At 39.7% G+C, this 25562-nt stretch overlaps 1 protein-coding gene across 2 annotated transcripts in view; it reads right to left on the reverse strand.

Moving 5' to 3' along the window:
* Positions 1-24776, reverse strand: part of prkar2aa (protein kinase, cAMP-dependent, regulatory, type II, alpha A) — a 27408-nt gene extending 2632 nt beyond the window's left edge. The window contains exons 1-8 of one of the 2 annotated variants that reach the window (XM_077544012.1): positions 24124-24776; positions 23010-23296; positions 6691-6726; positions 3902-4038; positions 3166-3272; positions 1300-1441; positions 989-1090; positions 337-411 (exon numbers count right to left, since the gene is read on the reverse strand). In XM_077544012.1, the coding sequence (XP_077400138.1) occupies positions 337-411; positions 989-1090; positions 1300-1441; positions 3166-3272; positions 3902-4038; positions 6691-6726; positions 23010-23259 (849 nt within the window). In that variant the 5' untranslated portion in view covers positions 23260-23296; positions 24124-24776. Of the gene's footprint in view, positions 1-336; positions 412-988; positions 1091-1299; positions 1442-3165; positions 3273-3901; positions 4039-6690; positions 6727-23009; positions 23297-23903; positions 24050-24123 lie in introns of those variants that run through there. The other variant, XM_077544019.1, reaches the window with a different exon arrangement.
* Between the last annotated feature and the right edge of the window lie 786 nt (positions 24777-25562).

Genomic DNA, 25562 nt, shown 5'->3' on the forward strand with positions numbered 1-25562 from the left:
TTCTAAGACACATTTGAAATCTTTTGTCAAAAACTGCTCATATCAACATCCAGAGTTGAACAATTATTGCCTTTATATTAGCATAAGCTTAACCCATAAGTCCAAAACATTCATGTATAATAAATCTGTTTGTGTTTATTGTGGTATAGATTAATTTATAGGTTGTGTTCGTAAAAAAAAAAAAAAGCTTGCATATTAAATCACAATCGCAAAATTGGGATGTGGGTACACAATTACCAGTGTCCTAAACACGCTACAGATGCCATGACACAACATGATTGGTAAACAACTGCCATGCTTAGCTCGCCTGCATGAGGTCAAATGCCAGGGGCTTACCTGTGTGATGATGCGCTCACCATCTGAAAACTGCTTTGCACCTAATACATCCACAATCTTCATCCTCTCCGATGCCTGCACAGATTTAACGGGGTGGATGATGGATACAAGATAATGAGAGAAATACTGGGAGCAGAATGCTCTCATTAATGAAAACATGTTTATGTCTATAGACATTTTCACCATGACTACACACGTACTTGCATATGGCAATAGCTCTGATGACACCACATCTAAACAAACGCTTGTCATTTAACCAAGGCAGAGCGACTGGGAAAATAGTGCAAAGGGCAAAAATGATTTTAGCCTTCTTCTCTACCACCGCAGTATGAATGTGTAAAGTATCATTTGAAAAGAAGAGGTCACATAAGGTAAAGTGTTTCCGAGGAACACCCAACACTGGCCGCAATTTACATTTCAACTGTTGATTGATTGAAGAATAGAAGTGGTGGAAATTCAGACAGTTAACCTGGCCACTGAGAGCCTGGCTAATTAATTTATCTTTCTGTTGCCCGGATAAGGCTAATGGAACAGATGTGCTCCTTTGACGCTTCAAAACAAGTCATCAGGCTAGCCATTATGTTGGCACCTATTGTTTACAAACATTATAACATATTTATTGAAGGCCCACTCTTTCAAGCATTGAACTCACCTCCAGGGATTTCAGTAGGGGCACAGACTCAATAAAACACTCATACATCTTTCGCTTCTTGGCATTGTTCTTCACAACGAGTCTACGAAATGTGGCACGATCCTAAAGGGTAGGGGGGAGAAAAAATCACAAGTAGATTATCTGACTTGTCGTTCCCTGTTTGTCCACTTGGGGGAAAAGCAGATCACCACCTCCATTCATTCATGGAAATTTAATTTCATTCTTAAGTCTTAGTGGGACAAGAGACAACATTGGCTTTATATCTACAAAAGCTTTCAGGTTTGAATGATGGCATATTTGGATGCTCTTACCAGTCCCCATAGTGATCCCTCCTGGGTGGCGATGATGGTAGCTGCACGTGGTGTGTTGTACATGAGCGCCAGCTCCCCGAAGCTCCCCTTATTGTCATACTGACCCACGCATGATCCTGATACCACAATGTCATACACACCTCTGGAGATTGAGACATCAAACAATGAGAGAAACCTTGCATCAGTCCATGCACAGTCCAAGTACCGCAATGTGATTCATCTCATTTAGCCACAAGTTCAAGTGAATAGTATTGGCCCTCAGACCTGCGGCTAGAGTTCTAACATGCACAAGTTTAGGAGATTGGCACAGTTCTATAGAATATTTCATTAGTTACAATTTACCAGTTTTCAAAAAGACCCTCTAAATGTTACTAAGCCACAAGTCATAGTGCGGCTCAGGCCCAACATATCTGACATTTTAATTCTACTTGGACAGAGCAGACCATTCAGGTCGGTTGGTTGAGGATCACTTGCTGTTCCCAGGGTTAAATCTAAAAATGGCAGTTGGCTTCTATGAGATTAAAAATAACATTTCACAGCCAATCATTTCTGATTTAGAGTTAGAGGACACAAGTGCAGAATTCTAGTTGTGCCTTTCAGGCAGAGCATCTACCCAAATTCACGTATGTAGTTGTATTGTATTACCCGATATACTGTACATGATCAAAAGTGTGTTAATTAAAAATGGGCCAGTGTATAAATACGTATACGGGGCAATTACATGTTTAAAATGCATGATTTACAGGTACAGGTCTGTTGTTCTGTACCATGTCTTGCATCCACCTAAAAGTTCTGAGGTTGAGAACTCAGGAGTTCTACCACATTCTAAAAACATGTTGCTTAGTTACATTGAAGCCTCAATTGTCCTTAGGTGTTAATGGTTGTTTGTATATGCCCTGTGACTGGCTGGCGGCCAGTTCAGGGTGTACCTCACCTCTCACCCAAAGCCAGCTGGAATGGGCTGAAGGAATCACTTAAGGATCTACTGCATTACTCCAACCGTCTTGACTTTGTGACTCATTCTGGTTATCTGTATTACGCCGATTGGCAGTAATAGAAGTATACCACACTGGAGCACTCACTAGCAATGTTCCCTCTAATCTACACGCATGCACAATTACACACTGCCTTCGGTACACAGCAAATGTATACAGTGCATTCAACAAATTCAAACCAGAGCTGTATTGGCATATGGAATTTTCTTATTTGCCTGATACAAAGAAATTCAAAAGTGTGCATGTCTGATGTTGCTCTCCATGGTCCAAGAATGCTCAAGGAGTTTGTATGAATGCTCAGACGCATGGAAACTTAGAGGGAACATTGCTCACTAGTCTGAAAATCCATATTTGAAGTCTGAATGCATCCTTAGAGGATATCCCATTTACATTTTTACAGTCCTGGGATAGTATGACTTGGCAGGCGTGCTGCTGGTAAAGGTCATCATTACACACCTCATGCAGAAAAAACACAGAGAACAAAGGTTTAGATTGTGATCTGCCCACCTGCATACACACTTTCAGTGGACTGTCACTGTACTGTACTGATGAGTAATTAGAGGCAGGGGTCGGGAAAGCAATAACCTTTAAAACTCTGGTACTTTTGATTTTGCTCATTTGGCAAGTCCTTCACCCTTTTTTTGTAAACAGGAGAGTGCATGCCCTCTTGGTGATATGTGGTCTAACAGTTTTGTGCTGTACTAACCTTAAAGGGAAGTGAAGTCAAACATTCATATTGTCATATTCAAATCAGAATGCCGTGTTTAGGCTAGTGGGGGCGCATAGAACTTAATATTGTAAAAAAATTGTTGACTTGACTTCCCATTTGACAGATAAAACTGTGAAAACGTGACACTATTTGTATCTTTACCGATCTATGACGTAGAAGTTATCCCCATCATCTCCCTGGTCAATCACATGCTCTTGGGGCTGAACCCGTAATTCAAACATTGCGTCCAGCACTTCAGAGAACTGCTCCTGAAGTTGGGATGAGAAGGACAAGAAAGGTGACACATTTAAAAAAAAAAAAAAAAAAAAAAAAAAAGAAAAGAAAAGAAAAGAGAGAAACAAGGAGCAACAGTGGAATTGAACGAGAAGCTTAAAAAAGGCATATCGCTCATGTGAGTAAGGCCCCTGGAGGCAGGACAAACAAACTATGTTTTCTCAAAGAGGCATGTGTGTAAAGGGGTGGGGGTGAGGGCATTTTTTTTTAAATTCACATTTAGTGACATTTTTTCATGTTTCATAAGAATATGCATTCTGAAGACAATCATGCTATTCCTGGGGTACAGGTTGAACACAATCATTTATAATTGTGATACCACTGCGGTTCACACTGGGAACATACATTCTTATTCGTTTCAAGCCAAAGCAGAATAAATAAATAAATAATAAAATAGTAAATAAATCAAGATAGTAAATAAATCAAGAGCAGGGACTTCTCAAAACACATTCATAATTTTTGGGAAATCCCACACATGGACGGATCTCAGCATTTTTTACTATGACATTAATGATAAAGGACACAAAAAGGAACACAGGGTAAAGGGGACTAGCTTTTTGACACCAATGCGCGTGCATGCCTAGTCATCCTTCCTATTATTTACCTGGTCCAGTGTTTTGAAGAGCAAGATGTCCCGACAGGCCTCCTGCAGTCTGCAGCGCTGTTGATCTGTTTTTGGATGAACCACTCTGGGTTCTGTGTCCTCATCATCCTCATCTGGATTGAATGCCTCCGCACACACTAGAGGGATATGCATATTTGATTCGATGTACTAAAATACACAGTATCAATTACTCAAGAAAAAAAGATTCTACATTATTTGATATGCAAATATGGTTTTATTCAAGATTAATCTTTAGTGAATTTGTAAGGTAAACAAACCTCTAGTTAAAACAAGCAGTAAGCTAATTAAAGCATTCCTTTGTGTATAAAAGGTGTCTGTGTCTTGTGCAGTATTCATCGTTTACTTGTGTACACAGTCAACTGACAGCAGGTGATTCTGGAGAGATCACCACTCTCACATAAACAATCGCACTGCATTCATTCCTGCATGAATTAAAAGTCTTACTGAATATTGTTTAGCTGACAAAATAAGGCATTAGCCTAGACTGTCATTGGTCTGGTATTTTAGTTGGACGTCAATGAACATTGAGAATTACTGCCATAATTTCTCGAGGATAACACACATTAAAAATGTATACATCCAAAATTGAGGGGAGACATTATACATCATTATAAGCAAAATAACTGTTAACCCGCATCTAAGGTTTGTGAAAAAGGTGTGCTTTCATTCCAATATATGTAATGCTTCATGGTACAAATTTATAAATACATAATTTTCGTTGTTCACCAAGAATCATGATGGCCTTAAGAGTGGATTTGTCCCAAAACGGGGTGAGCGCAACATGGAAACGGCCGTTAATAAAAACATTTTTGACCTAATTTCCCGTTTTCTATAAAACTGGGTTGCTTACCCATACACCAAGAAATCACGTCGCCATTTCATAATGCTCTCACCACTCTGTAAACATTGGTGCATATTCAGGTGACGAGACTTCTGTTGCACACCAGGAAGCAGGTCAAAGGGAGGCTCAAGTATAGACCGCCAAAACGGTTAGCAAGATAAGAGAACTTCTCCTTCCACAAAAAAAGGTGTCTGAGGCTGAGCACAGCAAACCCCGATCTATCAAATCAATATACGGGATAGATAATACTTAAATTTCTGAGCATGGATGGCAGCAAACCAGGGAAACCATACTGGTAATACACAGTACAAAGGAAAATCAGCTCAGGGATGATTTTTTTATATAATGTACGAGTGTGTGCTATTGTCGAGAAATTAAGAGTACACAAGTAGGCAAAAAATGGAGCTGCATTGAACACAAGGCATATTCTTGACAAGACGCGTGAAATTCTGCCCATGTCAACTTGTTTTTGCCTCATAAGGGTTACAGATCATTAACAAAGACACATCTAGAAACATTTCCCCCGACTATAACTTTATTAGTTTATCGTAATACAGTACATCAGTTCTGGTTCAAAAATGGCCTCAAATGAGCCATATTATATAATAAAATGGCCTTGCAATTACTGCAAACCTACGAGACACCAATTCAAAATATGTCTACATCTTATGAATTCATGACGCCACTTTTAAAGGTAAGTGTTGGGCATTTTATAGTGGATGTGGAAAGTAGAAATCCTGTTTCAACAATTCCAATATATAAGACATTCGCAAAAAGACCACAGTTGAATAACCATCACCCGGGTACAGGTTTCTGATTAATTAAGATGGGCATGATAAAAATGATATTGGAGTCTTTTCTTTTCTTTTTTCTTTTCATAGAAATTAATTGTTTAATGCCATCTGTTGGTTTTGTGATCTTGAAGTCATAAAACTTTGTTTTCCCCTTTAAATATAAGCACTTTATTTTCCTGAACTTGCTGGCAGCAAATCTGCAAGTCTGACCTGATTTATTTATTGTGTATACATATTTAATAATTGATTAATAGTGAAATGCAGCCCCCTAGTTTGTTTGAATTCATTTTTTAAAATTACATTATGAGAATTTGTGACTGTTCTACCAGTACAGTTGTACAAAAAAAGGTTTACGGTACTCAGTCTAATTGAAGCCACTATAAAGCTGGGAATAGGCATCAGAATCAACAGCAATGGAAGGACAGTAGTAAAGATAAAAATCAGCTGACACACCAACAACCTAACCAAAGTGCAGCTGCTCTCCACTAAGGCTGACAAGTCAATTACTCATACTGTATGTAAACAGTAGAGTGGACAGTACAATGAAATGAAAAGGCCTTGATAGTGATACACCAATCAGACGTCAGCTATCTCATGGCGCTGGCGCGTCGTAGAAACATGACGACACATCCAATTAAAAAAATGATGGCCAATATGGCTATATTTGTAAGTGTTAACTGTCCAAATACTGTCCTATACCCCTGAAAATGGAAGTACTTTTAAATGGCAAGCAAATGTTTTGTATGGAATCTTTTAAATAAAAAGCTGTAAGCCTACAATTCAAACATCATCACTTCAAATCCACTGTGATGCGGTATGAATAAATAAAAAAAATCCCAAAACTGTCACTGCCCAAATACTTCTGGAGATTGTAATACGGCTGTGCAGACAAGACACAGCCTACGCATATAGACTCATTGGTTAAAAACAGGCCAGTGAAGGAGGCTGTCAATATCTGCTACTTGTGTTTGACGTGCATGGTCAACACAATACGTGCACGCACTGCAAAAAGACCTGTTACCCAATGAAGTATGCAATATTGTAGTCAGTGTGACTAGCCCTTAAGGGACATGACGTCAAAGATACAATAGTGAAATCGTAGGCATGCACTGACACACACACAGGAATCTCACCTGACACTCTTCTGTTGAATCTGCTTGGTGGTGGGGCTGCAAACAGATAAGAATGGGGAGGAGCAAATGAACATCATTGTGTTTAAACATACAAATATTAAGACATCTTCTATGTTACCTGGGTAGTCTGTGTAACAATATTTAATGCAATTGTTAAAAGTGAGGGAAATGGAATTTAAAAAGTTGGGATGGGAAAGTACCGATACCATGCATAGGTATTAGGCAGAGGTTCTCAATTAGAGATGCAAAAGGTCCAGATATTTTTGGGAGGAAAGGTTCACCTCTCCTTCTCTCTCACTCTCTCTGTCCTCTCTCTCACTCTCCCCCTCTTCTCTCTCACAGTCATACTCACACACTCCCTCCCTCCCTTTCCCTCTCTCCCTCAGGTGAATCATCATGTGCATTTTATGTAGTATTAGCGGAATCGGTACTTGGTATCCGTAAGTATTTAAGCGTGAATACTCAAACTGTTATCGTTCTGAAAAAAGTAGCATTTACACACACACACCCCTCACACACACAGAAAGCAAAAAGGGCTGAAAATGTAGACAGTGAGTCATAATGATACTGGCTACAGAGAAAGATACATAGAAATTAAAGTTGAACACAAACATAGGCAAAACAAAACAACCTAAAGATCTTCATGGTGGCGACATGCTCAGCAACATGACAGCAACACCTAATTACACTCAAATAAAACATAATTTTTCAGTGGCTTCACAATCTCATTAACAGATTAAATTCGCACTCGATAGGACCCTCCCCATCACATAACCCTGTACTGGATAAGTGATATTGAATATTGACGGGCCGAAAACAATCACAATCAGTATTCAAAGTTGACAGAGGACAGAAAACTGGAGCACAGGGGGACAGCTTGTGGGAGCCGGAGAGCAGTTTTAGAGTTCTGGTACAACACCCATGGGTTCCAACTGGGATCCTCATAGCGCCAGGCAGCGTTTTTAGCCACTCAGTCATGGCACTTGGTGACCTGGAGCATAGTGTCTATTAGAGCGGAGTAAATTATTTGAGGAAATGCAAATTTTGAGCTTGTAACTTGAGTGCTGCACCCTTGACCGGAGTATTTATCAAGATGTAGTGTCTCGGACGGACACTGCTGGATATGAATATAAATCAGGAATAATTAAGAGGCCATTCAAAAGAGGGTGTGCGCTTGTGTGTGCGTGTGGACATCTAGATGTGCATTGATTTGACGATTTTTTGGAGGGGGGATCATTCCAATGTGTTTTTATAATTGGGTAAGAGTGGGCGATAATTATCGTCATCGGTATTATCGTCAATGTTGCTTTCACAATGTCCAATTTTACGTTATTGAATATTAATACTGTCTTGAAAAGAAAAATAATGGCTCCATTGATTGGCTGCAAAGAAGGAAGAAGCGATGAAAGACCTCATTTGGCAAATCAGTGGGCAGGATTCAGTCAAGTGACCTGGAGGACGACAGCCGAGCAGAAAACGGCAGTGTTTTAAAGTCAGGAAATGGAGTTGAAGAAGTCTCTTCTCTGAGCGAGTAATTTAATAGCAAGACTTAAGTCTGGAAATTATTCGGGGTCGACAAGACCAAAAGAACATCATAACGTGCTGGAAAAGAGCAATTCGCCGACGCTTGTTTCACCACGAAACATATGGAGGATTACGCAACTCCACAAGTACCACAACTACCGCTCAAGAAAAGATAAGTAAAGCAACACACTAAGAAAAACCTTCACCAAGTTGAGCTAACACAAACTGTATCATTGACAACGCAAGTTAACATTGATGAGGCTTCATCAACGCCGCTATAATGCGAGCGGGTAAAAGTTGACCAGAGTCTGAGTTACTGTCTGTTTGTCCCACCATCATATCACCATGTAGCAAATAAAATATATTTGTTTCCATTCTGACTACTGTAGTAAACACCTTTTGTCATTCTGATTGCCGTAGTAGTTGGCAGTGGCGGACGAGTACTTAGTAAAGCTCAAAATGTGATGATATCTGTCATTATGGAATAAGACAAGACAAATTTAATTGACATATGCACAAAAATCAATGAAAACGCCCTACATAGTCTGCGCATAATGTTTTTCCTTGTTAAACATTGCCGTAACATATTCACATTTTAAAATGTTTTGCAGAAGATATATGAAGCAAATTAAAATAAAAAGCACATTAAATTTAATATATTAAATTAAAAATAAGAAGCAAATTAAAATAAGAACAAGAGTTGTTCAAAAATGACGTTGTTCAAAAATGACGTCTATATCTGTGAAGTGATCGCATATTTACAGAATATTTTTGTAGAATATCATCAAAATATCCTTAGAGTTTAAAAAAAATATATATATATAAATATATATATATATATATATATATATATATATCAAGACTCAATATACACTTTTTTGCAGCCCCTATCGCCCACCCCTACATTAGGGTGAGTATGTGTAAAGTTGAGAGCCAACTAACCCACATTCACTTGCTTGATAATGCCGACATTGTTGCAGGCCAGAGGGGACATGGCTCTCCGTTGCGACACATGCGTCACATAGACACACATTAAGGGTGTACTGATACCGTATTACCATCCTGTCAGATCCCATTAGATCGAGACTGTGAAGCTGAGAGACTGGAACATAATCATACATACACGCCACTTTCCTCACTCGCATGAAAAAGGGTGAGAGTCTCACACTCCTTTCTACTAGTCTTCATAATGTTCATACTATTATTCAACGTTTAAGAGGCAAACTAGATTCAACTTATGTATGGCAACATTTGCAGGTGGGATCACCCAAGGTACCGGTATATTTTTCTTTTGAAATTGTGTTAGGGAAATATTGATTTATGAATTTCAAAACTATTGGCTAGTTCAACACTGAACAAGTCTTATTACTTAACTGCTGTTAACATTGCACAACACCTGAGCGAGCATTATACAAGAATATAACAAAAAAGCAATAGAGATGGGATGGCAGAGTAAAATAACTATTCGTCTAACCTTATAAGCGAGTTAGGTAACTTGCCATCATATCAATTAAGTCTGTCCAATCCTGCTTTTCTCACTACTTCCCCACCTATATCATAAAGCTATTACATTCTCACAGACTAACAATTATAGCATCCTTCATGCTTGCATTATCTCATATTTTTTGCACTTGGCCCAAGTTAAAATTGAGACTTGTACAGATGATAATCGTTTTTGATCATATGTTGGAATACAGAATATACTACTGGCACTGTGGATAAGGGCCATGTCTATTGTTGCGTCTCCTTTGTTGATAATAGATAGTTACTAAATAAGAATAGCACTGAGTCACATATTTCTGGAGGGAAAAAAAAGGTTACTCAGAGTAACTTATGAAAATAAAAGTCGGCTAACCACCACTATACGTTCAGGCCTGGTGTTGAACACACATTGTATATTGCATGAATGCAGTGCAGGAAATATTTCTGATCACATGCATGTGTGTTCAGTTGTGTGGGTGCATGAGTCTGCATGTGGAAAGGGTTAAGCGCTCTCCCTACAGTCATGCGTTTGTGTGGTGTTTGTGGCAGCGTGGCGATGCTGGTGGCTGTATTAAATGTACGCCTGAAGTTGCCTTGGCAACCTAACACAAAAAGGATCTCATTGCCATAACAACCCTACCCCGTTCACCCTCTCCTCGTCGTTTCTTAGCCGCATCCAACTCCCTTCTCCAATGTCTTGCTTGTAACAAGTGGCAACTCATCCCTCCATTTCCCCTTTCCTCCTTCCCCACCATTCCCCTCACAAGCTCTCGCTATCTCTCCCCCTCCCGCAGCGTGCACTCACCATGTGCCATATCAGAACTGTTAGAGAGAAAAGAGATGAGGGAGCCAAAATGGAAATTTGACACATTAGGTAGTTGATAGCAGTAAATTGGCACATGTGAACAGTGAGCTCCTTATGGCAAAGAACGAAGATGAAAAGTTGTACTGAACAACCTGAAAATATTAAAAGGCACGTGGACAAAGAGACTCACATGAGCAGATGAGGGACGAACTCCAGGATGTGAACACTGATGGCATTGATTGGGGGGAGCAAACCGGGTGATAAATACGTACTCCTGATATGTGCTTAATAGTAAAGCGGCAGTCAAAGAAGAAACAACATGCATGGAGATAAAAACATGTCCGTTAATTTTAAAGCAACACTCTAGGAACAGACACATTTTTGCAGACTTGTCAAAATGAAAAACTTCATCATCCTGATTCCTGCTTTGCTTGTCTGTGTCTGACCAAACATTAGAATTGGAGCCCGCTCCTAAATTTCGGCCGGTGGGAGGACAACACCTTGCAGTAAGTTGTAGGTGCTTTTGTTGTCATTTTGGCTGGGCTTACATTAGCCCTATTTTATAGTCATAAGTAACTGTCAATGGGCATCTTTTGGGGCAAATACTACTGAAACCTCAGTCTGTACTTGATCAATAAATGTGGTCAACAAAGCATGTGATTTGAATGTGATGGTAGGTTACAGTGCTCAACATAAATGAGTACACCCCACTAGGTTTGCAAGAACACCTTTAGTTTCCTTTCAGAATTAATATTTTCCAAGGGATACTACACGACAAAATGCCCCGCAAATGTGCGCCATTGATTGCAAACAAGATTTGTTAATTAGTGCATACAAAAAAAGTAGTATTCCTAACAAATTTATTTAAGAACATTTTGCACAAATAAGTAGACCCCGAGAAAAATAGACAACTAATTCCAGGCCTAGCAGACATGTTGCTATCCATAAAAGTCATGGAAATCATAGAAAATTATTTAAAAAATTATTATTATTAGAAAATACTAAATATAGTCGTTTTTGTTGCCGGGTGCATTCATTTTTTTTGCATTAGTTACGGTAATTTGATTAAACTGAAGATTTTGTAATCGATGCATTCTATTATCAACCTTACTTTCATGTTGTAAATTAAGCACATATTCTACACAAAACATTTTGTCAACATTTTGGAAATTGTTCTTATGTTCATTGAGATATTGAATAAAATGTTTACATTTTTTGTAGGGGTTGTACTCGTATACAGTGCTGCTCAAAAGTTTGTGTTTGCTGGTATGCAGTGTTGACTTTTCACCAAACATGATTGGTTTAGTTGTGCCCAAACAGTTCAATTTTGGACTCATCTGTCCACAGAAAGGACTTCCAAAAAGCTTCAGGTTTGTCCAGGTACTCGCTGGCAAAGTTGAGATGGGCAGCTTTTATCTTTTTTTGTGAGCAGAGGCTTCTACCTGGCAAGCCTTGTCGATGGACTTTTCTTCTGATTCTTGAAGCATACACGCGTTTCCCAGATGCAGCAAAAGAGGTATGCAAATCCCTCGATGTGATGCACAGGTTGGCTTTCACCTGAAGTATCAATTATCTTGTGGGTTTTGGTGATATTTTAGAAGGCATCCACTTCTAGCCTGGAATGTAGTCATTTTCAGTGTTGTCTAGTTGCAGATAATCTGCTTCACAGTGGAATGAGGAAGCTATTTTTTATTTTTTTTTGATGACTTTATAGCTTTCCCTAGACAGATGTACTGTCACTACCCACTTCCTGAGGTCCCCTGAGATTTTTCTTCCTCTCAGCATGACTGACCTGTATTGGGTTCACCTGGGTAAGACTAAAGTGATGTGATTTTGTCTCTGTTTCAGTCAGCACAATTTCTTCACTAAACCTCTCTTATTTCATTGGTCCAATCAGTGGTTAGTTTAGCTACCAATTTGTCCTACCTGATCCTACTTGACTGCTTGTTTTTAGCAATGGAGCTCAGAGTTCAGTTACTTTTGCACCTACCTGATGAATTAACCAAAAATTCTTTTTAATTTAGTTTGGACTACACAATTGATTTTTTAAAAAAGAACAATGCATTGAAATGCTAAACCTAAACCTGTTATTTCATATAAAATGTAATGGTTCAGATTGAACAACAAAATAAGGTTGAAACTATTGGAAAATCCAAATTGCTCAAGAGGTTCAAAAACTTTTGAGCAGCACTGTATGCTGAGCACTGTATTTCTGAGCACAGTCACATCCCAGTTAAAAAAAGGGTGAGAACGGAGAACGTGAAACAGGAAACGGAAATACAGAGCAGCCTTCCAAATTAAAAGCATGGATTTCAATACAAGATATAATTAAACATCATACACAAAACAGCTTGGGGAATTCTTAACATAGTAGATAAATTACTTGAAACACTATTGTATTGAATTGAATTCTTTCCACTTAACTTTCCTTCAATTGTTTCCTTAAAAAGAAGCTATACAACCATATTTTGATCGGGAATTTTTTTTCCTGGCCACTGGATTATTTGTTTAATTTTATTTATTTATTTATCTATTTTATATTTTATCTATTTTTATTTGACTTGACATTCATGCTTAGAATTTAAAAAATAAAAGAAAAGAAAAGTTACTCACTAGCTACTCAGCACTTAATAGTATTTTTTTTACTTCCTTTTTTCCCCTCACACTCAAGTTTCCGCAAGTCATATTATTTTTAAGCAACTTTTAACTACTCTAACCGTCTCTGCATCAACTACAACTATTTAAAATCATAGCAATTCAGCACCATGAATGGCCAACACAGTGTCCCGATCAGATATTGATATCGGACATCAGTCAATATCGGAATCTTATCGGACTTCATCCAAAATCTTCGACATTAGCACTTATATACAAGCAGTCCATTCCAGCCACTGCTCGTGCTCTTCCACCCAGCAGCGTCTGGCTGTAGCATGCAGCACCCACGTGATCAAAACAACCGTCCGTCTGTTCGAAGAAGCTAACGCAAGTTTTGGATATCAATAAATTGGAATCGGAATCATTCAGATTTTAATATGTTGGCACTAAATTTCGATTCCCAGTTTGCCCCACGGAAAAAGCGTGAATGAAAAGAAAATGTGTGCCCAGCCTTCCCGCTGCCGCAGGGTATCGCTTCTTTTTCAGGTCGGCCCGCTGCTCAGTGAAAGTTGCACTCATCTAGGCATGGGTGAAGCATGCATGATGTATACATAAATTAAAAAAAATAAATAAATACATTTAAACTCCGCATTGCACCTTTAACTCACCCCTGAGGACCACCATAGCAAAATAACGAGCTTTGTATCACTTATTACTATTCCAACAAATTTGGATCTGCCTAATGGACAGAGCAAACAAGTAGTTCAACAGTATTTTAGGATCATTGAGTGGGTAATGAGACAAATTTGCACCGTAATGTCTTCCTTAGCAGTACAGTTTCTAATCTGTTTGAACCATATCTGACAGTCAAATGGATGTATTAAAAAAGACAGAGACAGAGAGAGAGAGAACTAGAGTCATTGGAACAGAGGTTACAACTCTAGTATTTTAAAAACAGTAATCCTAAAGCAGAATAGCAAGAATGCGAAAGATGGCCTTAAGCAAAAACTATGAAGCACAGTGGAGTTATTTAGAAGATTTTTTTTCCTTCATCTAAATGTTTCCAGGCTCTGCATCAGCTGTTCAGTGGCAACATAAAAATAAAAAATAAAATAAAAAGATTTTCACAAAATGTGTCTAATGTGATGTGACGTCATAACATTCCACTCTAACACTTTGCTGCAGTCAAAAAGCTTTTATGACTACAACTTTTTTGCAACACAATTAATAATGCTATCAATAGCTGTTTGGTATCACAAGATGTTTAAATGCATTTGTCAGCCACTGGGAAGAGATTGTGTGGTCACCAGCTGGGAGGGGCTACAGCCCCCTATGGACCCTGAAGAGTAAGTGCTAAAACAAATAAGGGTGGGAGACATTCCCTCTTGTTTACTGTGCCTTCATCTTTTTCCCAACCACAGATTGTTTCTTGTGCTCTCTCCCACTCATTCTCCACTGGTCACTTATCACGCTCATCGACTTTCCCAGTATCTCACTCTAATTGCCACCACTCTCTCTCCACAAGGTTTGTGACCTGATGAAATGTACACATTGCAATCGATATATGATCCTTGCCCTAGTGCTAGCATTTAGGATTATTTATGATCAGTTGGTTGTGTTAATTCATCCCTCTTCACAGTTTTGAGATTGGCAGTTACAATCCGGGCTCTGCCCTTTCTGTGTGGAATTTGCATGTTATGTAAAAGGGCATTTAAGTAAATTTGAGTCTGAATGATTGTCAGAACTTGCCCTGTGAATGGCTGACAACCAGTGCAGGGTTAACCCTGCCTCTTGCCCAAAGTCATCTGGGAAAGGCTTAGCTCATCCATGACGCTAATGACTAGGTATGCACTAAAATGAAATATCTAACTTGCTCTGAAACAAAACAATACTCTGATGGTTTGCATTCATTTTTACTACAGCCTGTCTGCATGACAGGTATGCATCACCCTCACAAAGTAAGACTGCATTCAGTGCATTGCTTCAACCTTTCCCACGATGAGATCTAAGTCCTATTTTTTTTTCTATAATGCAAGATTATCACTGATAACTGGCAGGAGGAACAATTGCATTTATTGTACAACACGTCCAGGTCAGGGGTTACTCTAGGTCTTTTATTTTAAAGGCCAACGTTGAATCACAATATTGAAAACGATTAAAGGCCAACGTTGAATCACAACGTTCAAAAAACAACTTGCTGTTATTATGTTGCTTTCCAGCAAAGAAAAAATGTCATGTTGTTACATAGCAGTGGAGAACCCCACAGCAGCGCCTTCACAGACCAGACAGCCTTTCAAGATACCCCCAAAACTGACTGCGCTAGAATCTAAAGTACAGTACGGTAGATGGGAAAGAAGACAAACATTGCACTTTCTATTACTGAGTGGAAGGACAATCCAATTAATTTGCTTTGAATAAAGAATAACCAATCAGTACCAATAGCAGACTACATGAGTGACTGTCACCTGACCGGAAGAATCCACTGCATTATTTTATACAATAAATGCAATATAGTTTGCTGTTCCCAAAGTGTTAATTTCCTCACCGACTTAACATGTGAAAAACAGCTATAAGAAGAGCAAGCACAACTAGCAAACTAATCATCATTGATGGTACTGATGGTCATGCTCATATCAAAATCTGAAAATTGTGGATTTTCGTGAGTCGTGAGCCAGCCTGGCCGTACTCCCGCGAATAGCACAGTCCACTATACTTCAAACCCAAACTACGGCACAAACTTCAAGTTTTCTCCTGCGCTGCTGGCCAGATGATCAACCAGCACATCTAAGAAGAGACTAAGAAGAGAAAGTATGTTTCTTACTTGGTTAGTGCTCAAGAAAAGGCCAAAGCTGTAGCAGCTCAACTCGTGCTTGCAGCAACATAATAACACAAACTTTTAATACCCCAGGATAAATATTGTGCAATGCGTGCTAGTACGACAATATCTGACCACCAGATGTAATGTGCGACAAAATAGGCTCCAGAAAAAATTTGTGAACAGTCAGTGGGTTGGAAATTGGAACAAGCGCTCGTCAAACCACTGGGGTGAAACATAAACAAGGCCAAGCTGGTCTCCAATTACATGACCATTTACAGTCAAAAAGAAGTCCAAACCTCCTCAAACTCAAGCATATGCTTACAGTGGGGGTCATTAAATTCAATAGCTTTGTAGTTGCCTTCTATTCCATTGAATTTAAAAAAAAAAAAAAAAAAAAAACACACCTCAACTTTCCTCACACATCAGCAATTACACCACATTAAGATCTTGCAAATAAGACATACGAAGAACATTTGAAAGGGAAAGTGCTGTGGACTAGTCATGACCTCTTGACTATCTAAATAAAAATGAAACAAGGCTACCGCCTAGCACAGTCATGGGCGGGAGGGACTGGTTCCGAGCTGTTCAAGGCCAGCAGTTTCTATGGCAACTGTGGCTGTACCAGCTATGGGGACTGCACCAAACACATTCGATGGGATTCAAATTAACTTCAAAAAGAGGTGAATTATTTAGACCCTCTGTTAGCTAGTAAATACTCAAGTGTTGATTTTTTTTAATTTATTATTATTATCGGCATCTGGGCCTGGTTAAAATTATTCTATGGTGGATGATACCACATCTGCCTTAACCCTACTAATAAGGCAGTGTGCATGCATGCTTACTAACATTCCTCTGTGATGGAGTTTACTGGCATTGTGTACAAAAGTGACCAATACCACAGGCCAGGGTTGACTGTCCATAAACTCAAAATTGAAAGTACCAAGTAGAGTGGGGAAAATAATTATCCAGCGTTTATCAAATTTCACTTATATTTGATTTACCTATACAGGTAATTTCTTTTTTTGCTCCATAAACAAACAAAGCAAATTGGCTTTGGTTAATCCGACATGTACAAGCATCTGCTATTCATAATTTTTATCAACAGAAAATAACCCCTTCTTCCCCAAAACCTTGAAATAGGCCATTTTCACCTACAAGTAACCTCTCTCAATACCCTTAATCATGCTAACAAAAGCTGAGCTTCATCCCGAATCAGTAGGCTAGTCTTAGATAGCGTTGCACTCCTGACGTTGCCCCGCAATGGAATCAATCAAATACAGTCCTTTAATGTGGAAATCCAATGCACAGGCATGTTTTGCTGTGCAAGCGCTCAATGTGGAAAATCCCAGTTAAGCAGCACGTGTATACTTTATTCTCATTACCTGTGAGTTTCACAAATCATAAAAACAATCCATCTGACACCAGTTAAGTGGGTGGCTTATGCAGGCTGAAAGGGATTCCAAAATCAAGGACATCTTTCATCTGACTAATACTTTAGACACACAAATTATAGAACTAAACTTAAATGATTAACCTAATTATTCATTTTAATGAATAGTTTCTCATTCAGTATCTCCTGCCCATTCATGTTTAGCCTTTTCAGTGAAGTGACTTCCACCTACCAGTATGTTAAATCTATTTACTTAGCAATGGCAAAGACAGTTCGGCTAAAGCCTATAAGAACCTGTTCTCCCTGTAAGCCATCTTGTCTAATTAGATTGGTCTCATACATCCAGGTCAACACATGCAGAGTAAGGGAGCCTGGACTAGACACTGCAAGTGTGTGTGTTTATGCATATAATACAACGAGTTGGGACACAATTGTTATTTTCTTTTTTTGGAAACATTTTAAGGGTGCTTTGTGAAATTTAGTACTTTCTTACTCATGACTGCCACCTCTGGCCTAAAGCGTAACTGCAGCCTCTGTGTCAAGCTCGTGCATGGTGCATGTGCGAATATGTACACTCAGATAACACTCAACTATTCGTTTCGCCAGTTTTTTTTGGAGTTTGAGCTGAAGTTCTGACAGTGCTCAAAGCCGGCCTCCTCTTGTATGTTTTTTTCAGTTCCCATCCCAATTGTGTCGTATGCTAGCTAACAACACTTCATGTCCGCGGGGACAAGCATGACGTTCCCCTCCAACACTCCAACATCCGCAAAAATCTGTGGGGTGTTTCGGGGCTGAAGGGAAGACAAGCTGATAGGCGCAGTCACAGTTAAAAAGGCAGGTCTCGTTGTACTGGTCTGGGCAATGGTGGAGCATGCATGATCTAGAAAAATCTTTAACATCTACATTTTAAACTCCACAATGCATCTTTAAAGCCAAGTGGTGGAAAAATGAAACCAGCAGGAGAAATGTACTACGTTTTGTTATGGGTTACAGAATCTTTATCATCATAGTTTCAATAAAAAAAAAACAAAAAACTTTGATATCCTTTTATCAGGTCATTTGGGTTGGAAATAATCAGGATGCCTTTTTTTTAACCAAGCGATTTTTGTTGACCAGATAACTGACATTTTGAACAGTCAGTTTTTTTTATTACTATAAAAAAAAAGATTCAATATGTAAATAAGCTTTGCCCTAATTGGGTCTCTGCTCTCCTTAATTGAATACGGAAAACGGAAACCACTGATTGGTTGGTTATCATTACGTGTGCATCTTGTGGCCACTGTGTCTCTTCATTCTGTTGGCTCTACTGAAAGTGAGTGAGTGATCGGTGTGCCTGTGTGTTAATGTGTAGAAACATATTTGTAGCGTGTGTAAATGTATAAGCCACTCTCCACAATATGTGCCTGAAAACAGCACAATCCTGGTTTCAAAATGCTTGTTTTTCCAAAAATTATGCAAAGCAGTTTATTTGTCAACTCCTCTAAGATTGGCAGCTGATGCAAACCTTTAGATGCTGTGTCTTGTTCAACAATGTTGCCGTGGAAAAAGAATTGCATGATATGCAGGGCAATGACTGTCACAAGAGGGATCTCTGTGTAAAAGAGGTTCATGTCAGAGCTTGAAGTTGCGGCTATCAAGGCTCCAATGCTTACTCATACACAGCTTGATTTTATTTTCCATTTAAATTAACATATTTAAAAAGCAATAAAATACTTTCTTAATCAAATATTTGCAATTGAATCTCACTTGCAAAAAAATGCTTTCCAATCAAAGGTCTCACTTAAAGGTAGGGCTGTGCAATTAATCGAAATCCAATTACAATTTCAATTATTACACTCAATTACAAAATCGGCATATAGGGTTGGGCAATATATCGAAAAATATTGATATTGCGATATTGGCCCATGCAATATGCATATCGCAAAGACGTGCAATAAGTTTCATATGAAATTTTATGCTTTTACCTGAATTTTACCAGTCAGATACAAACTTAAATGTGTATCACCAGCGTTTCCGTTGTATTCATTCAGCAGCGGCGCGGCACCGCTCCTAAATATTGATAAAAGCGATATTGTACTATTTGGATGAAAGTACAATTTCGATTTGTCTGTGTTTCCATTGAAGAGCCTTTCGCTTCTGAGCCGCAATTCTCGTAATGTCCTGTCTCGCGAAATCTCGCAGTTGACCAAACCACCACCACCACACATTAACAGAAGCCCACAGGTGTTGATTGAGAAGGATACATACAGTGTTTAGGAAGTGTTTATGAAGTGTTTATTTCTGAGTGAAAACTTTGAACCCTTCCTTTAAATGACAGGCTGTGTGAATTCCAAACTGGGGTGGCCAGGGAGCATCTACAGCACCTAAAATTCCCACCTCCATTTGCTCATTTTTCTGCTGTGCCACTAAAGATTGCTCAGGGAAAGAGAATGAGGAAGTGCCAAAGGTCAAACGATGCCTATCTGTGAAAGTGAATAAACTAGCTTCTCTGCCTAAGATTGCCCAGCTTTTCTCCATATTCTGTTGATTTGGCAGAGCACAAACACATTATTAAGAGTACGTTTTATATGCCACCCACGTCGCCACACTTGCAAAATGTGGGACAGTTCAAGTACAGTTAAGTACTGTACTTTTCGTCAGAATTGTCACTATTATTCACTCTGGAGTATACTAACACGATCAAATACCTTCAGAACAGTAGGTGATAGGACATGCTAGCTCCGGTATTAGCCAGCTCCGATTCTCAGCATCGCACTTCACAGTCAAGTAAAACAATAAATGTCCTATGACAATAATGAGCCAGCTAAAAAGATCAAGTAGGCCTAAGACGGTTGTCAACAGTAATGTAGGCACTCTAAGAGAGTATTAGTTCGATACATTTACATTGTATTACCAATGAATGAAGGTTAATGTAACTGTATCAACAAGACTACTTTGGGCTAAAGCGTCTTCCACAAATAAGCATTTATGGTACTATTGTAGAAACATATTTAACAACATTGCACAATTGCCTATATTACAAATTTAGGGACGCACGATAATGTTATTTTCAACTGCTACCGATAAACCAATCATTTTGAACGTGCCGATGCCGATGACCGATAAGTAAGCCGATAATTGTTTGCAAAATTAACTTGAATGCAAATATACTTTAGAGTCCTACTATAAGTACAAATACATTGAAACATTGTGTAACACACCATGAAGCTTCAAACGCTGATGCTGCAGATGCTTCAAAGACAACCTTTTAAAAATGTAACACAAAACTGCGAGGGTAACATATGGACCAAAGCGGCAAGTCTATTATTACCGGTGGATTTCTTTATTATCTGGTTTATCTGTTTGACGTCAAATTGGTCGATAATTGCCGACAATTATCGGCCACCGATATTATTGTGCATCCCTAATTACAATGTAAACCAAAACCATATTCATTCCTTGAAAATTAGTTTTCCATACGATGAGTACCAGTAGTCACCGATGATGATACCAAATACCGATAGCATGGCACTAGTACATAAAATTCCCCACCCAAAAATAACATGATTTTGAAGAAAGCCCTATACATCCAATTCCCAATACATTATTTTTCATTAAGATTGCATGGAATTAATGAAAAATGTATATTCTTATAATTTTAAAATTCTAGTTCTTGATAGTAAAACTGGTATCGGCCACCGCCGCAACTACGATGCCTGACAATGAGACTGGTATCGGTATCACCCATACCTAGGTACCATACCTCTGCATACCGTATATTGTGGTTAGCCCAGCCGAACTAAGCACAATAACACATTATGTTTAAAAAGGCGCTTATTTAATCTTTATATTGATCAGTTAATATGATTTTTTTTATATAGTTGTGTTAACCTCTTATTAAAAGAATAAATGTTACATTTAAAAATTAAATTACCTAAATTAGGCCTATTTTCTCTAGGTCCTTACTTTTAATAGTACAAATATTTTGAATAATTATTCATAGACTGATAGAAATACTTATCATTCATGATACACTTTTCAGCCATATCGCCCGGCCCTACCTGGCTGTACATGTGAAAGAAACCATCTCAAAAGTAATTTCACGACGTTTACTTGAGGCCAGCAGATCACCGCTTGAGCATGTGTTACTTTTTATCTGCAGGCCATGCACAAGAGTGGTCAGGTTAGGGCACATGATGCATATAGCTATACCGGCCTGTGTTGTCACCCCATGTGATGTGCCCTGGGGCTGTGTTGCAAGCCGGGCTGGATAATCTCTTGCCATGGCTTTCATGCGTGCAATCCACAGCGTTCAGGCAAGAAAGCACAACACGTTCAAGCTGTGTCCTTTGATGATACGTTGCATGGTGGAAAGTCTAGATGTGGAAATTGTGTTAATCATAATGTACTAAGAAGATACTGCTTGTTTTTGCTGGAATTTGAATGGGAAATTGTTACGGCTCAGTTGTCTCTCACGTACAGGCCAGGGTGTGCTACACATTTTGTCAAACACAGGCACACGTGCACACACGCACAGAAGAGAGAGTCAGAGAGAGAGGCGGAAAGTGTAATCCTGCGTTTATCCTGAGCCAACTAACAAAGCCAGCCAATCATTCCTCCTTGCATATGGGGGGCAAACGTCCCTTGATATACTATGGGGAAAATAAATGACTAATTAACTAATTAATTTGGTAATACTGTTTTAATGAAACAGACTAAAATAATAATCAACACTCATAATGATCTTGCTATAGGTACCACTATCCCCCTGGGCAATGGGCATAATGAATTTGGTTAACTTCAACCCTGAAAACCCCTGGTAGCTCCAAGATATGTACACGTTTGGTAGATTGAAAGATTCACAGTCCATTAAAGAGGATCAACCCACCGAGACAATGCATTGTAAAAGCCTCATTCACAAAACAACACACACACATACCAGCTCCACAACTGAACAGATGTAGGCCACGCTGCTGCTCGGCGCAGCGTATGCAGAGCAGAGCAGTAGAGCAGCTTACATCTCCTAGACTTCTACAAAACCCTCAGAAGAGAACTCCAGATCACTACATTATGTGGCGTGTTTTGCTTTGGGGGTTTTTTGGTAGTGAATTTGCCGATTTTTGTCGCATCAAAAAACATTCGCTGAAAAGGCGGAAACACTCGGCGAAAGGTCATCAATGAGAATTGACGATTAACAAGTGCTCAGCTCTGCAATTGATGCTGTACTTACTCAACAACCTTTTTGAAACCGATTCAGTTGTTGGTGTTGTCATCGTTTTCCAAAATAAAAGCAGATGTTTTCAAATTTCTTATTTTGATTAAATACAAATGATAATTCATGAAGACTACAAGAAACCTGACATAAATCTGAAGTCTGATATGTGCATTTGCTCTGCTGAGTGGCTATTTAAAAAAAAAAAAAAAGTTGCTTGACAAAGGGTATTTTCACAGGATGAACAGTGACGCCAGCGTACTCTTTTGATACACTTTTTCCAAATCATATACTGTATATAAAAGCCATTTCTTTTTAAGGGTAAGATTAGTTTGAATACGATATTTAAGTGTTTTGGAATCACAGTCTGCCATCTATTTTTCATTTAAAATATGTCTAATTAAAAGTTTTAGTGGGGTCAACTACATGTTTTTGTTTTCACTATTTGAGTTAGGGGGTCAGTCGATATACCCCGTAAACAATGCGGGTGTAGTGTACATGAACTAGTACTTACGTTCAAAGTCCGAGTCATCATCTTCGTCATCGTCGTCACCATTGGACTCTGTTTGCATCGGTTCTCCATCAAACATCACTCCCTTTCCCATCTTGCCACCCTCGCTGGCCCCGTCTTGACTCCTGGTTTCCCGCAAGCGAGTGAAGTACTGGACGGCAAACTCCAACAGGTCCGACGGCCGTTGCCGAAGCACCTCCACCGTGTAGCCCTCCAGCAGTTCCTTCAAGCCCACCGGTATCTCAATACTCATGGTTGTGTGTGGCTCAGTGGCAGTGCTTATTCTTGGTCTGTGGTAGGAGAGGCCATAAGTCAAAATCTAACAGGTTATTGTTACTTAGGTTCATCAACTTGATCATCAAAATGAATATGTCACATGGTTAAAGAGTACCCTGCTGCAGGTTTGCAAAGCAGATGTGTTTTGTTTTGTTTTGGCTGTATCCATTCCAAAATTGTTGCTCCGTGGATTATGACAGACAGCTGGAATTCCACTGCCAAGGTACCCACGAGATCATCAATTTATAGTTGACAATTCAAGGTAATGAGTGCATTGCGGTGACGATTTGTGTTGGGTCTGACATTGACACTGAGCGGCTGCATTATCTCGAGTTAAGCCAGAGAACATGGAGTTCCCACAGCTGCATTGGGCAGATATGAACTAACGTTTGCCACTGCGGGAGGGAGTGGAGGGATCATCAGATAAATCGGGTCAGTCGTTAGCTTTCGCAAATATTGCCCGCCGTGTGCGCACACGCGCGCGCACGCACGCACACACACAGAGCTGTCAACTTGGGCTGGTGGCTGGCTAGCAAAGAGGCTAATACTTGTGACAGTAGCAGTAAGGCGACGGCGTCTTTCAGAAAAAAAACACACCAAGCAGACTTGATCAAAACTTACAAATGCTAACGGACTAGGCGGGTGTGTGCCGGTACTTGTCATCGCCATCCTTCAAGACGTTAGCTAGCCTTGGCTAGCTAGGAGTAATGCCAACCTTCGGCGGTTTAACACGACACGGACGGACGGAGACGTTAAAGCCAACACAAGTGGTCGGACGGTTAAACACGGTCGCCGGTTTGATAAGCCGCCGGGAAAAGCTGGTGACAAACAGTCCACTTACATGCGAATTCAATCTCACCGGCTAAACTAGCCAGTCCCCTCCTTCGCCGTGTAGTATTCCTCCTCGTTCGCTCTTGTTTTCCGTCCGCTTCTCGGAGCCAAACCTCTTATTAGCCGGGGGGGATGAGAACAGCGAACGTATCCCTCCTTGGTAGACACGTCTCTCCCCACGTAGCGCCAACAATGTCGTTGGCGTCACCTATCTAACGTACTAGGGCTTAATAGTTTAGCTGTGCGAGTAGCCCAGTCGGAGGTGTAACAAGTAACGATGCCGGCCGAGTTAGAGGGTAGGGAGGGTGGGGGGTAAGTACCGCTTCACGGCCGCAGCTTCGCACGACGACCACGCACACCGTGGAGGGTGGGACTTGCTGTAGAGAATTGCGGGGAGCTGGTTAGCCAACCAGCTATCAGGCTAATTAGCTAACAGCTTGTTAGCCACTACTGTACGTGTATTTCTACGGCAAGTGACACAGTTAGTTCGTTCAGTGACCAACGGTCAAATCCTGGGAGCAAAGCCGCCAAACCTGACAACAACGCCTAATAAACCTAAACGGTTTATAATGTTAATATAGATTAAATATAATGTAATATCAAAGGCGTGCGCCCCCCACCTAACAGCTACACCACAAAGCTGTCATGCACGAATGAACCTCCAGGAAGCGTGGTGGGCGTGGCGAGTGAGAAGCGGGTGACTATTGATTGACACGAGATCGGGACAATCAAATTACGAAAAGTATTCCAATGGCTGACAAGAAGAGGCGGGACAGAAGCGGCGACTCCTCGCGGACTTGAATGACATATACAGTACAGTATATGTCATATATAAAAGCCAGTAAGCCTCACTCACGCAAACCATTCAAATTTGTTCCGCACCATATATTGATACTATAGTGTTAAACAAACGTTGAGCCAAAGCACAAGTTGTACATTAGAAAAACCTCACAGCACACCATCAAACAAAAAGGATGATTTCATGATCATGTCACAAATGTTGGCCTGAGTGGACACCGGTTAATTGCACCTACTGTCATCTCGTGGGAAAACGCCTGTTCTGCCTGTCACTACATGTCGCTGGCAATGATAGATGAACAAAGATACATCACTTTTTCTTTTTCTTTTTTTTACAGCCTGCTGGAGAACCTCAGGGCTAGAGAGGGTGTTCTTGTTTGTGGCTCAAGACCTACATTTTTAAATTGGCTTTTATCTCATATTGATTTACTTTGAATTTTTAGTACACTGTATTCTCAGTCTGTTATCATTTTATTCTCACATGGTTTTTACATCAATCTGTTTTTTCATATTATTTCAGCAAATTTACAATTCTGTGTTTCTTCAGTGGAAGCTCTCTAAGATTAAGATTCACTGATTGTCACATCCACCTAAATGGAGAGAAATTCATGCTCTGCATTTGACCCATTCCCTGAGGACCGCGCTCGGGAA

This window comes from Vanacampus margaritifer, chromosome 1, assembly GCF_051991255.1.
Source record: "Vanacampus margaritifer isolate UIUO_Vmar chromosome 1, RoL_Vmar_1.0, whole genome shotgun sequence".
NCBI lineage: Eukaryota > Metazoa > Chordata > Actinopteri > Syngnathiformes > Syngnathidae > Vanacampus > Vanacampus margaritifer.